Source organism: Cheilinus undulatus, linkage group 1 (genome assembly GCF_018320785.1).
Source record: "Cheilinus undulatus linkage group 1, ASM1832078v1, whole genome shotgun sequence".
NCBI lineage: Eukaryota > Metazoa > Chordata > Actinopteri > Labriformes > Labridae > Cheilinus > Cheilinus undulatus.
This window is the reverse complement of record NC_054865.1, coordinates 49,495,173-49,508,557: the sequence shown is the minus strand read 5'-3', so window position 1 is coordinate 49,508,557 and position 13,385 is coordinate 49,495,173. Positions and strand designations below refer to the sequence as shown.

The window sequence follows — 13,385 nt, the reverse complement described above, 5'->3', positions numbered from 1 at the left end:
TGACAGAGGAGACAGGAGCAGAGGAGCTGGAGGGGAGCCGGTCTTAAGTTACAAACACAGAAGTTTCCGGACCTCATCCTTGTTTGTTTTTTTTTGTTGATGAAGATCCGAGTGTGAGCACCCATGTTCCAGCAATGTGACTGATTGATCCAGTAGATGAACAGTAAAGATTAAGAGGATGACAAAGAAGCATGCTGCTTACACAGCGCATGGGGCTAATCCCTAACCCCCCCTCCTCCTCATGGACTCCCTTTTGAGGAGCCACCACCGAGGAGGAGCACCCACAGACACTGACGGACCCCAGAGGGAGGGAGCATGCGCAACCTGTCCACGAGCAACAAGTGTTAGTTGATGGCAGGACCCCGACCCATCTGCAGCTCCACACAGTAGAGAGGGACTCAACCCACCATCTGCCCACCCGGAGACCACCGGAGGCCCCACAGTGACACGTGTTCACTCTAAAGAGGAAGTTTTAGTGTGGAAATTTTATCTACAAACTCGACAGAAGAGGACCTGAAGTTTGTCATATCTCCTCTTCATCAATCCAAGAGACATTTAAAGAAGAGAGATGATGGAGGATCACCTGAGCAAGATCCCCATGATGGCGTCCTCGTCCCCCACTGAGTCCTCGGGGAGCGGCGGCACAGACGACAGCAGAGGAGGTAAGAGTTTCACACGGGTGCTCACAAAGATGGAAGGATTGAATACAAACCCTGCCTGACATCAGAAAGAAAAATGCAGAGAATATTGAACTTCTCATACCAAATATTTTATTTTAAATCATATTTCACCAATTTATAATCTTTTTTCCTCTTTTTAATTAAATGTGTATGGATATAAGTTTTGAAAGCTTCACTGACACCAGACAAGCATTAAAAACTCACTCTTTCCTTGTTTTATACTTTTTCTTGATAATCTGAACAACTATTTCTTGATTACTAGAAAATGTATGTTAATTTATTTTCAAGTAATGCATGATGTTAATTTTTCATCAGTATCTGATCTGCCAATATTTACAAATTTAGCCTCAATACTGACATCAGTATGGATGTATAAATTAGGGCTGAACTATTTAAGAAAATAATCTGATTGCATTTTTTCCCCCAATATTATGATTGTGATTTGATATGCAATTATTCCTTAAGTTCCTCATCTTATGTATTTTCCAACAAACGCAAGCAATCAACTGTTCTGTATTATAACTAACATAATAGGATATAAAACTAGGGCTGAAAAAATTGGTGGTTTTGATATGAATTGTTGTATTGAAGGGAATAATCATTTTTATGTCATCCTCATAGTACAAAAATTAAGAAAGTAGGAATTTTTGTTGACTATTCAAAAAAATAGGTCTTGAATGTTCGCATGATATGTAACGCATCATGTATCTGCTGCAAAAAAAAAAAGTTTTAAATCGGTATTTTGACTCAAATTTCAGGTTAAAGAAATATTTCAACTTTTGTGATTTGAAAGCTGCAGCAGGCCATTTTGCGATTTAATCTAATTTTCAAATTATTGCCCAGGGCTACTATAAATAAGCCAAAACCTCCATAAAAAGCCTACTTTACAGCCGATAAAGTCTGATATTAATAAATGATACATCAGTTGTAAATATCTGTCGATACAGATAATTTATTTCTTTTAAACTTTTATCTTTTTAATGCAATATTAGTGTTGGTTTACCTTTATTTGATAGGACAGCTGAATAGAGACAGGACACATGGGGAAAGAGTGGAGAACAACAGCACCAAACATGCACCATCCTGCAAAAAGCATCAATGACAGCAGCTTCTGTGAATGTGCACGCACTCTAGCAACTGAGCTAAACCAGAACATAGTAATTATCTTTATACGTCCCAGAACTGATATCATGCCATATGGTACATCCCTATTATTTTCTGATTTTTCTTTAGTCTAACATTTTTTGTACTTTGAACTCATTTCTTGTCAAATTTACAGTTTTTCTTGATGTTTCTTTACTGATTTTTTATATTTGATTTAGCAAAAACTCAGAAGAAATAGACTTTAGCTGACGTAGATCTGTTGGTCCCTCCTAAAACTACATCTACTTATTTGAATATTTGGTTGATATTTACAGCTCATATAGGCCTATATCTAAGGTCTTTGCATGCTGAGTCTTTTGTTTTCAGATTCATTTTTCAAGTCAAGAAGACTTAATGTTCTTGTTCTGCAAAGAAAAAATGCATTAAAGGTGATTCTGTGCCTCTTTCACTCCAAAAAGAGAAAAAGGAAATACAGGATCCATCTAGACAGAGACCTTTATATTTTGGTTATCGTACAAGCTTCTGCATCACTGTGCTGCGCCAAGATGGAGAGCGAGCTCAACTTTTAAAAATGATCTTTTTTACAGGCTGTGAGAACAAATTTTTACTGTAATCTTTTATGTTCAGTGGTTGGTGTCCACAGAATTCATTGGCAAATCAGGGTATTAAAGTTTTAGTGTGGGGGAGAGACAGAAAGAAAGGGAGCTGTAGCCACTTAAAAAAAATTAAAATACCCATTTCAATGACTTGGATGGATGAGAAATGAAGCAAAGTATCAAATCTGTTCGGAAAAACTGATGACTGATTAGCTCAAAATTAAGACTGTACTGTAATTCAAGCCATGAGCAGACTCAGTGTGCTCAGGCCGTTGCAGCTGATGTGTCAGCTGTGAATAATGGCAGAAATGTTCATATCTGCCAAAGTTGATATCGTGAATCCCTGTTGATCCCCTATTTAACCTGCTTTCCCTTTTTGTTTTTACTGATTTGTCTTCAAAGTTACATTTTTTCTTGATTTTTAAAACCAGTTTTTCATATTTGTACAGCATTTTCAAAATTTTTAAGCAGTTTCTCTTAACCCTTGCATGGTCTTTACATTCTCCTATCCTTGGCATAATGGTCAAAAAATACCAAGCCTTTAGTTAAAACACTGATCACCAACCTGTGGTCCAGGCTTCCTCTAGAGGGGCACCAGATATCTCATGGCTTGATCATGGCTAAATTTGTCAGAATTAGGTTGCATATATTAACTAAATATATGTTTACATTAAACTCTTTTAGTAAGAAAAACACGTGTAACATATTTTTTTAGGTTTTATGCGACTATAATCTATGCTTTTTCTCTAATATTTGGTATGCTGATACTTCAAAGCTTATTTTAGCTAATACCACTATTCAAATTATACAGTGGCTTTTGGGGGGCTCTCTCTCCAGTGTGCACCACAGCCTTCTAGGTTACATGCAAATATAAGAGTGGAGCATTGGTCAACGTCAGAGTTAACAGACGTTCTGCTACAGCAGGAAGTTAATGTCAGTACCCTGTTGATTAGGCACAATACCAAATCAAGTATTGCACAACAATTTCATTTAGAGAAAACCAGAGCAAAAATACGTCAAAAAATCATTACAGGAAACACACTGTTACACCCAAAAAATGCTTGAGAAAAACATCAACTCACTAATAAGTTCAGGTGCCTACGTACGAAAGTCTGGGCCTTATGTCAGTGCAGCACTGCCAGGCATGAATGACCCCAGCAGGTACAGACGCAGAGTTTACTTCATTTGTGGATGATTAAAGAAACTTAATTTGACACTAATGGTTTTATATTTCAGGAAATTGAATGTATATGAAATAAAATAATCTACAACTTTTCAGAGCTCAGCCAAAACATCACATTTAAGGCTTTCAGGTGAGCTGAGCTCCCCTTAGCTCCCTGGTAATTCAAACTACGGCTGATTCCATACTGATTTATACTCACCCATATCCTTTTTTACTGTAAAGAACAAGTGACTCCTGTGCAAGAATGGATGTGTATCAGTGAGACAAAGACAGGCTGAGTCGCAACAGGAGAGTAGACAGTCTGGTAGTTGTTCAATGGTTCATCTTAAATGTTCAGAGAATTCCAATTATATTATGGACTCATAAACAAGCCATATAGTTATAGTAATATAAATATAAGATGCTCACACTAATGTACTATCAATACTTCAATCAATTTAAAATAAAATGATGAAAATACTGACAAAGCTTTAAGTTGAATGGAACTGAAGTGGGGGCATTAGTTTTTATTGATATTAAAACCATCATTGATTCTCCTTGATGAGCTGAGTCTTTGTTGATCATATCAATACTTGTCTGTTGTTTTGACGAAAGATTGGACATCAATACATTTTATCAGAACTCTTGTATTTATTTTTTTTTATTGCTGGGAGAGTAAGAACATATCTCCTCAAACAAGTTACTCCAGTTAAGTTTGTTGTAGGGGCGGTTTAAGTCATTTAGAGGCCACAGGCAAAGACCAGTATGAGGCCATTCCTTATTTAGCTAAAAGCAGTCAAAGCATGTGAGAACATTTTGGAGCAACTCTTTTCAGGGACATGTTTCCAGGCCAGGTGGATCTTAGAAAAATTAAAATGGGAAATCTCTATTAGTTCAAAAACTCATTCTTCTGACACAGATCACACTTTATTTTTGAAGTGATTATACCATACAGTAATCATCATTTCATTGTCATCATCAGCTTGATATAAAGACCTTTATGGGCTTTTTGAAGGGTTTAGACCTGGCTGTTGGGATCAGAGGCTATCGAAATGGGCTTTTTTGGATAAAGATCTATTTTGACGCTATATTGTTCACTCTTATTTATATTTGATATCTTTATTATTGAAGGTAACTTTAGGCATATACTTCACTCTGATGCACCTTTATTGTAACCTGACATGCCAGATGGATGTGTTTCACATGTCCATCTGGGAAGCCTTCAATACTAATCGTCTGGGAAAGGGCAGAAAATTTGAAAACAACTCCAAGGATGACTGGATGAACGTTCTGTCACATCTTTACAGGCCAATCAGAGCAACAAAACACGTGACGTCGTCGCAGCTACCGAGGAAAAAAAAAGCGAACCATGGTGACTGTAGCGAGTCAGTACACGACTTCTGTCATTTTTGAAACGAAAACAACTCACTGCTGTTCTTTGTTCTTCTTTTAACGAAGACATGTCGTCAAGTTCTGATAAAACTGGCGCTTTAGCAGCATCCACTCTAATGCCTTCTGCCATAATTGCACCGGCCGTGCCTGAGATTACTGCCCCTCGTCGCTGATTGGTCCTGTCACTTTCTAACCAGGCCCAGACAGTTCAGACGGGAGCTTTGCCAGATGGATTCTCCAGTGAGAAACACAGAAATGGGTGTATCCATCTGCTTTGCAAGGTTACCTTTATTGGCCTTATCTTGAAGACCCTTGAAACAAGAGGCCCCCAGGTACTAGTTTACCTTTGCCTGAAGGTGAAACTGCCTGTGTATTCATTTTTACTGTACAAGGAGGAATTCAGCTACAAACGCTGGTCTTCTCCTACTTTTAACGATCGATCCCATCCAAAGAACATGATCAGCATTATATAAGAATAACATCAGGTAATAGAGGCAAAATAGATCATGAAGAACATTGAAATAGAGGTTGAAGTTTTTTTTCCTCAAAACACAATTATTACAAAATGTTCCTTGAATTATTTATAATTTCCATTTATTTTCTGCTGTATGTTTTATATGATAAATTATTTTGAATTAATTTCCTTAAATGCCACAAAAGTTTTCCCACAGTTTTAGAATAATTTATTTGCTTTTTTAAACTAATTTTTCTTAGCTGACATGATTTCTGTTTATTTTAATGCTACCTTTTGCCATTTTTACTATATTTCTTTGCATTTTTGAATTATTTTTCTTAATCCTCAGCAATTTCTTCATGATTTTCTGAGCTGCTCTGCTTTTTAATCCTTTTTTAAAATTCTTATTTATTCCTTTAACAAATTTAGCTGTGTAGTGTTAAAAGTTGAGGTGAACACATGGTGAATGTTTTTCCAGGGAGAAGACTTTTTAATGACTTTTCTTGTATTCCCGTATGGAACACTGAGTAAAAACTGAGTTCAATTTCAAGTGCATTTCTTTGACATAAGTAGTAGTAGTAGTCTGCACAAGAAATCTAAAATATAAGCTGTGATGTATCACCTCATTTAACCAGAAAAATGTGAAAATGGATAAATATGATGCAACCAGAAGCTAAATGTATAATAAACAGGTTAATTTGGATGGATATGTTTGAGTTGTTAATAATCCTCCAGTTCTTTCTTGTTAATGTCAGTGTCGTGTATTATAGTAGTTTTTAAATGGCTGTTGTTATAGTAGATTGTGGTCCGTCCAGCTTTAGTGCTCCATGCAGGCCGAGCTGACGGTGCAGATGGCAGGCACACACGTCTGCTGGAACAATAAGACTAACATGAATGCCACTAACTGACCTGCCCCGTGTCGCTCTGCTTGACTCACAGCCAAGAGCCCGGCCCCGGGGAAAGCTCTGAGCCCAGCTCTGGTCTGCAAAGTGTGCGGAGACACCAGCAGCGGGAAACACTACGGCATCTACGCCTGCAACGGCTGCAGCGGCTTCTTCAAACGCAGCGTGAGGAGGAGGCTCATCTACAGGTCAGAGAGATCATGACAACCATGTCTGCTCTTTCTAGATTGCCGTTAACTGTAGACACACACATTAACAGTTCCATGAACCCGATAGTTAGTGCTCTCTTGGTGCCCTTTCAGTGAAAGTAGCAATGAAGAACATCCTCCGGGGTGCTATCATATCAGACAAAACTTGGTTGAATGCCTTCTAAGGCCTTGATTTTGAAATGGCTGGTCTAAACCCAAAGGGGGATCACAAAGCCAATTCTAGAGCCTGGAAAAAAAAATTGTGACAAAAAGTCTATGATGAGCTTTTATTTTGAAGGATATTTCTCCCTCTCTTTTTCCACCACATCCTTTGCTCCATCTCAGTCCAAAGTGCCCCACTTTCCATTACAAACATTTTATGATGGTTATGATGGAAATATTTAAATAACTTGGGCCACTCTTGTTAAGAAGATGGTGGTGGGTCCTTCTGGTAATTCCTCATCTTTTTATTAGAGGTGTAGTGGGTATAATTACAAAATAAAATGTTTCATCATAACCTTATAACCTTTTAGACCATTTTACTAAAAATGTAAGACGACCTTTGTGCACTGATCCCCCAATGCATTAGCAGGTGCCTTTTTCATCATTTTCACCCTGCCCCTCCAACATCCTGAGTCCACCACTGCATGATTATCAAATTAAGGAATGAAAAACTGATAACAAACATGTTAAAGATGATAATTTAAGGTTGTGAAAGCTCATAGAACTTGTATATGGCTTGTGTAGAGCTGACTCTGGACATCTCCTTACATACAGTAGGTAATAGGTGACTTTCAGGTGGATTTTAGGCTGGATTTCTGTTTCTCGGATGACGTTCTGATGGTGTTTTGTCTTGTTTGTGTGTACTCAGATGTCAGGCAGGAACAGGGATGTGTCCGGTGGATAAAGCTCATCGTAACCAGTGCCAGGCGTGTCGGCTGAAGAAGTGTCTGCAGGCCGGCATGAATAAAGACGGTGAGAGAGCTATGACTGCCTCAGTACATATCACTCAGTCCAACGGTTGATACATTTTTTTCAGTTGCAATGACCCTTAAAGGCAGAAACTTTAGACATGAAAACTTCTTCCTTGGTTGAATTAACCACTGTAGATAAGAACATTTACTAAAGTCACACAGCTGCACCAGTGATAACAATATAAACATGGAGCAAACATTAAATTCATAATTAATGGAAGCATTCACTGTCACTGTAAGAGGTTTGAATTTGAATCTGTGCATGGTAATAGTGAAGGCTTTAGAGGAGATTTTCCTGTAGTCTGACTCTGATCATTCCTCCCTTATTCCCTGCAGCGGTGCAGAATGAGCGTCAGCCCCGCAGCACAGCTCAGGTCCGTCTGGACTCCATCGACTTAGACCCTGAAAAGGAGCACCTAGCCACCACACGGGAGCCCACCTCCTCATCCTCCTCTTCGTCGTCGTCCTCCTCTTCCTCCTCCAGCAGCTCCGTCATCACGTGGCCCCACATCAGCTCCTCTGTGGCCATCACCTCCTCTGTGGCCCCCCAGCGCTGCGTCAGCCCCCAGAACAACCACCGCTTCATGGCCAGCCTCATGACGGCCGAGACCTGCGCCAAACTGGAGCCTGAAGATGGTGAGGAGGGTTTAAAATCCCAAACCTAGAAGTCACAGATTATTGTGAAACATTGCTTTGAAATCATGGTGAAAAGACTTCAAGAAAACATTACTAAAAGTTCATTTTTTCCCTTTAAATGTATTGTTTTTGCATGAAACTTGCAGAAGCAGAGATATCAGGTTAATCAAACTCTTTATTGGTTTCTTTAACTGAAATATTGTGCGGCTATAAGGGGAATTTTTAATTTAATGCCACTGAAAAACTTTGAACATTTAAAACTTAATAGTTTTTTTGCAAGACATAAAGTGCTACTCTGTAAAACTATCAACAATGTTTTGAATACCAAGTGTGCAAAGTCTACCACCAGGGGGCACTCAATCAAAACAGTGACAAATGATTACTTCAAGGGTCACAGGGAATCAGGGGAGTCATTCCCATCTATCAGTCAAGCTATATGTTATAAAATGCAAAAAAAATACTACCAAACTATTCAATGAAAAGTCATGACACTAAATTATGTCAATTTCAGTGATAACATTTTGTTTTTTGGTGACATTAAAAGGACTTCCATGATATGTTTTGATGGTTAGGTAAAGTTTAGTTTTGGTCAACATTGTATATACATTACCTGGATCATATTTAACACACAAACACCGGACTAATGTGCAGAGAAAGAGAGCATTGGACAATATGCTGTGTTACGTTCAGGTGCAACTCCAAAAGGAGGACAAATAAGCTTACAAGGCATTTAAATTCTGTCCAGCGGACATATGGCCACCCTACTGTGAACCTCCTCTGTTAGTTGTTGAAGCATAATTGAACATAGCCATGCACACTCAAGAATAGTCGTGTGCAGACTTACATTTTAAGATTGTTTTAGACATTACTTTGATTTTAGTATTAATCTCACCAATGACCATGTTTTTATTTTACACTTGATTAATTTTATGCGTGTATTTTTATAAAATGGGTAAGATACACAATTTGAAATCATTTAAAAATATTGGAAGGCATTTCGTGAGTCCCAAGTTGGTCTTAGCCTCCACATTGAGAACTACTGCTTTAAATGATGTTAGATGCACACCAGTTAAGTCATCTGAACTGTGGAAAAAAAATCTGACTTTTTTAAGTGAAGGGATCTTTACTCACTGTATGTAGAAATTGTCTAACTTCACAGGTCTATTTAGAGGTTCAAGATACTAACTTTCCCCTGTTCCCATTCATTCCTAATGGCTGTCCCACACTTCCTTAACCCCAACGGACATTCACACCTCATCAGAGTCACATGACTGCAAAGAATCTGTATCCATATTATGAAGGATCAGTGAAACTATTTATCATATGTGAACTGGTGGCTCACCAGGCTGATGGCTTTATGCTGTCTTTCCTACACAAAAACACAAAAAGAGAGTTACTCTTTAGGTGGGTCACCTCCCCCTGTACCATCGATCCTAACTGGCTCTTCTCTGTTTTAGTTGACGAGAACATTGACGTGACGAGCAATGAGCCAGAGCGAGCGTCCTCGGAGTACCACATGGCTCTGTACCCGTCCAGCTCTGAAAACGTGTACGAGACGTCAGCCCGGCTGCTCTTCATGTCGGTGAAGTGGGCCAAGAACCTGCCCGTGTTTTCCAACCTGCCCTTCAGAGACCAGGTGAGCATTTATCAGGTCAGGCACTGATGTTGGACGAGAAGGCCTAGCTCATTATCTCTGTTCCCAGTTCTTCCCAAAGGTGCTGGATGGGGTTGAGGTCAGGGCTCTGTGTGGGCCAGTCAAGTTCTTCCGCACCAAACTCATCAAACCATGTCTTTATAGTCCTTGCTGTGTGCACTGAGGCACAGTCAAGTTGGATATGTTGGATAGAAAAGAGCCTTTCCCAAACTGTTGCCACAAAGTTGGAAGTATAGCACTGTCCAAAATGTCTTTGTGTGCTGAAGCATTAAGATTAGTTAGGCCTTCACTGGAGATAAGGGGCCTAGTCCAAACCTTTTAAAACAGCCCCATGCTATTATCCCTGACTCCATCACACACATGCGTTGTGTATTTCTTTGTGTAAAATGAACACTATAAACACAAGTTATAATTGTTTTACTATGGATATTTTTGTCAGTAACCTGCAGTTTAGGGGTATGTCACCTCAAGGCCCTTTTGTTCCACTCTTCTGGGCATTTAATGTGAAATCAAAATTACATTTCTCAGCCAAAAACTGCTACATTTTTTTTCACATGTCTTTTGTTCATCTCTTACCAGGTGATTCTGCTGGAGGAGGCGTGGAGCGAGCTCTTCCTGCTCTGTGCTGTTCAGTGGTCTCTTCCTTTGGACACCTGCCCGCTGCTCTCTCTGCCAGACCTCTGCCCCGGCATGCAGGGCAAAACCAGCTACACCAGCCTGGACCTGCGCCTCCTGCAGGAGGTCTTCAGCCGCTTCAAGGCCCTTGCCGTTGACCCTACGGAGTTTGCCTGCCTCAAGGCCATTGTGCTCTTTAAACCAGGTCAGTCCTCACTATTTTCCTGCGGTCACCGTCAGTGACTGGGGCTGGAAAATGAACCAGATACTTAAGTGCAAAAAGCTTCAGTTCCTTAAAGATTAGTAGATAGATGAGAACATTAAAGGAAGTAACAGCAGTACATTAGATAAGAGATGGGGCCAGATAGACATGTTAAGATCAATAAAATCACCTGACATCACATGACATGACATCACCTTCAATAAGTGAGCCTGTAAAAGTGAATTTTAGACATTTTAAAGAGTATAATAATTCTGCACACCATGACTCAGGCAGGTCATTCCAAAGCCGAGGGCCCCTGATGGCAAGTTTGAGCCTCGACTTTGGAATGACCAGAAGGGTCCCACCTGAAGATCTGAGGTCACAAGGAGGCTCATAAGGGACATTTCTGAAATTTTGTTTGCTTTAGCTTTAAATGTAATCAGCAGATTCTTAAAATCGCTTCTAAGAAGAGACGGGGAGCCAGTGGAAGGGGCCGATGATTGGAGTGATGTAATATCATCTTTTAAAACCAGTTTCAGCCTAACTGCTGCATTCTGGAGAAGGATTTATGAGTGACACCAGAAAGGAGGGAGTTACAGTTGTCCAGACTAGAGTGAGATCAGGGAATGAATAACTCTTTCCAAGTCAGCAGGGGGCAGTATGGACTTGATTTTGGATCTGGATCTGATGTGTATGTGGAGTATGTACTGGCATGTGCGTCAGACATTGATTTATTGGTGGCAGCCTGTGCATGGGAGTCAGGATTGTTGTTAGCTTTCCACATGTATGAGCAGTGGTGACAGAGGGAAGAAGGAGTGATAAGAGCACCAGTTATGTGTCCATTATCTGCTGGTGTTGATCCCTGTGAAAGATTTGAGCTCAGTTAGCATTCTAGGTCTAATTATTGAACAAAAATGGTCTATTTCTTCAAAACTAGAATCATGTTTTAGGGTAAACACATTGTAAACAGTATTTCCTCTCTTTGAGACAGATATAGATAATCCTACTATCATTCTGCATCGATATGTGGCAAGAGTGAGACCAGTGTTTTTCAGACTTTTGTTAAAATTTGTTTGTTCGTCCTCAGAGACTCGAGGTCTTAAAGATCCAGAACAAGTGGAGAACCTGCAGGATCAGTCCCAGGTGATGCTGGGACAACATGTCCGCTCACACTACCCGAGTCAACCAGCCAGGTAACAGCGCCTCCTCAGAGCTGCTACAGCCAGCTGAAACCTAAACACTCTTTAATCTGTAGATCTTAATTCAAGATTTGAGGACGTGAACAGTTACATGGATGAATGAATACAGGGCCAATGAAAAGTACTCATGCCCTTGGATGTTGAACCCTAACCCTTTAGTGATTTTATAAATCAATCATGGTAAAGATAATTAAACTTTTTTGACCAAAAAAATACAAAAACGTCTCTTTAATGTCAGAAATATTTAATTTTAAATAAGTGCATAAATATTTCCCCCTTTAAAGTGTTTGACCTAATTCAACAGAGATCCAGCCAGTTGGTGCTAGTAGTCTCACAGTTAGTGAGATGGGGATGGCCTGACTGCAGTGAATGTGTCTCATGTAATTGTAGTATAAAAATGCCTGTTTCTGAAAGGTCTAGTCACTGGTGAATTAATATTCCTGGCTACCATTACACCATGAAGGCAAAAGAACACTTCAAGCAACTCAGAGAGAAGGTTTTTGAAAAGTATAAGTCAGGGGATGGATACAAAAAGGCACTGAACATCCCCCAGAGTTCAGTTAAATCCTTCATCGAGAAATGGAAGGAATGTGGTACATGTGTAAATCTGCCTAGATCATGATTCCTCACAAACTGAGTGACCGTGAGAGGAGCAGACTAGTGAAAGAGAGCACCAAGACACCTATGACTACTCTGACGGAGTTACAAGCTTCAGCAGCTGAGATGGGAGAGACTGCATACTACAACTGTTCTTCAGCAGTCAAAGCTTTATGGGAGAGTAGCAAAAAGAAAGACACCGTTGGAGAAAACTCACCAAAAGCTATGTGGGAGAATCCATGGTCAAGTGTAAGAAAGTTCTATGGTGTTTCCTGCCTCCTGGCAGCTGGCCGTAGAGGTCTTGTAGAGTTAGGGTCGTAAATTGAATGTGGTGAAATACAGGAAAATCATGGAGGACAATCTTATGCAGTCTGAAAGAGAACTACAGCTTAGGAGAAGATTTTTTATTTTTTTTTAAGACAACAACCTGAAAGCGTGACTGAGACCTGTCCGCTCAGAGTCAGAGCTGTGATTGCAGCCAAAAGTGCATCTACTAAATACTGACTTGAAGGGGATGAATATTTATGCACTCACTTATTTGTTATTACATAAATCTAATTTGCATTACTTTGAAGAAATCTTTTATTACTTTGACAATAAAGAGCTTTTTATTGATGTAATTTTGGACAGCAGTCCAGTTAAATAGCCTAAACAAGCTACAAATGGAATTAGTTTTACTATTAATGTAAATGTACCATACAGTCAGCATCATTTCTGTCTTAACAATACTGCAGATATGGAATTGTTTGAGCTTATTTCATATTTGTTTCTTGTGTTTGTCTCCACAGGTTTGGAAAGCTGCTACTCCTTCTTCCCTCTTTGCGGTTTGTAAATTCAGAGCGGATAGAGCTGCTGTTCTTCCACAGGACCATCGGAAACACGCCCATGGAGAAGCTTCTGTGTGACATGTTCAAAAATTAAAGCCCATGCAGTCATCAGTGACCTCTGTGTTTAGAAGAAGGATGTTTGCTTCTTATTTCTGTTTACATATCAGAGATTCTGCATGCTGTTATTTTGTCTTAAAGCCACT

General features: G+C 39.6%; 1 protein-coding gene across 1 annotated transcript; it reads left to right on the top strand.

Moving 5' to 3' along the window:
- The first annotated feature begins 568 nt into the window (after nt 1-568).
- On the top strand, nt 569-13,276 carry LOC121505156 (photoreceptor-specific nuclear receptor-like). The gene is made up of 8 exons (XM_041780271.1): nt 569-662; nt 6,328-6,478; nt 7,350-7,453; nt 7,789-8,088; nt 9,546-9,724; nt 10,322-10,562; nt 11,647-11,752; nt 13,144-13,276. Exons 1-8 carry the CDS (start codon nt 569-571, stop codon nt 13,274-13,276), a joined length of 1,308 nt encoding a protein of 435 aa, XP_041636205.1.
- The last annotated feature ends 109 nt before the right edge of the window (nt 13,277-13,385 follow it).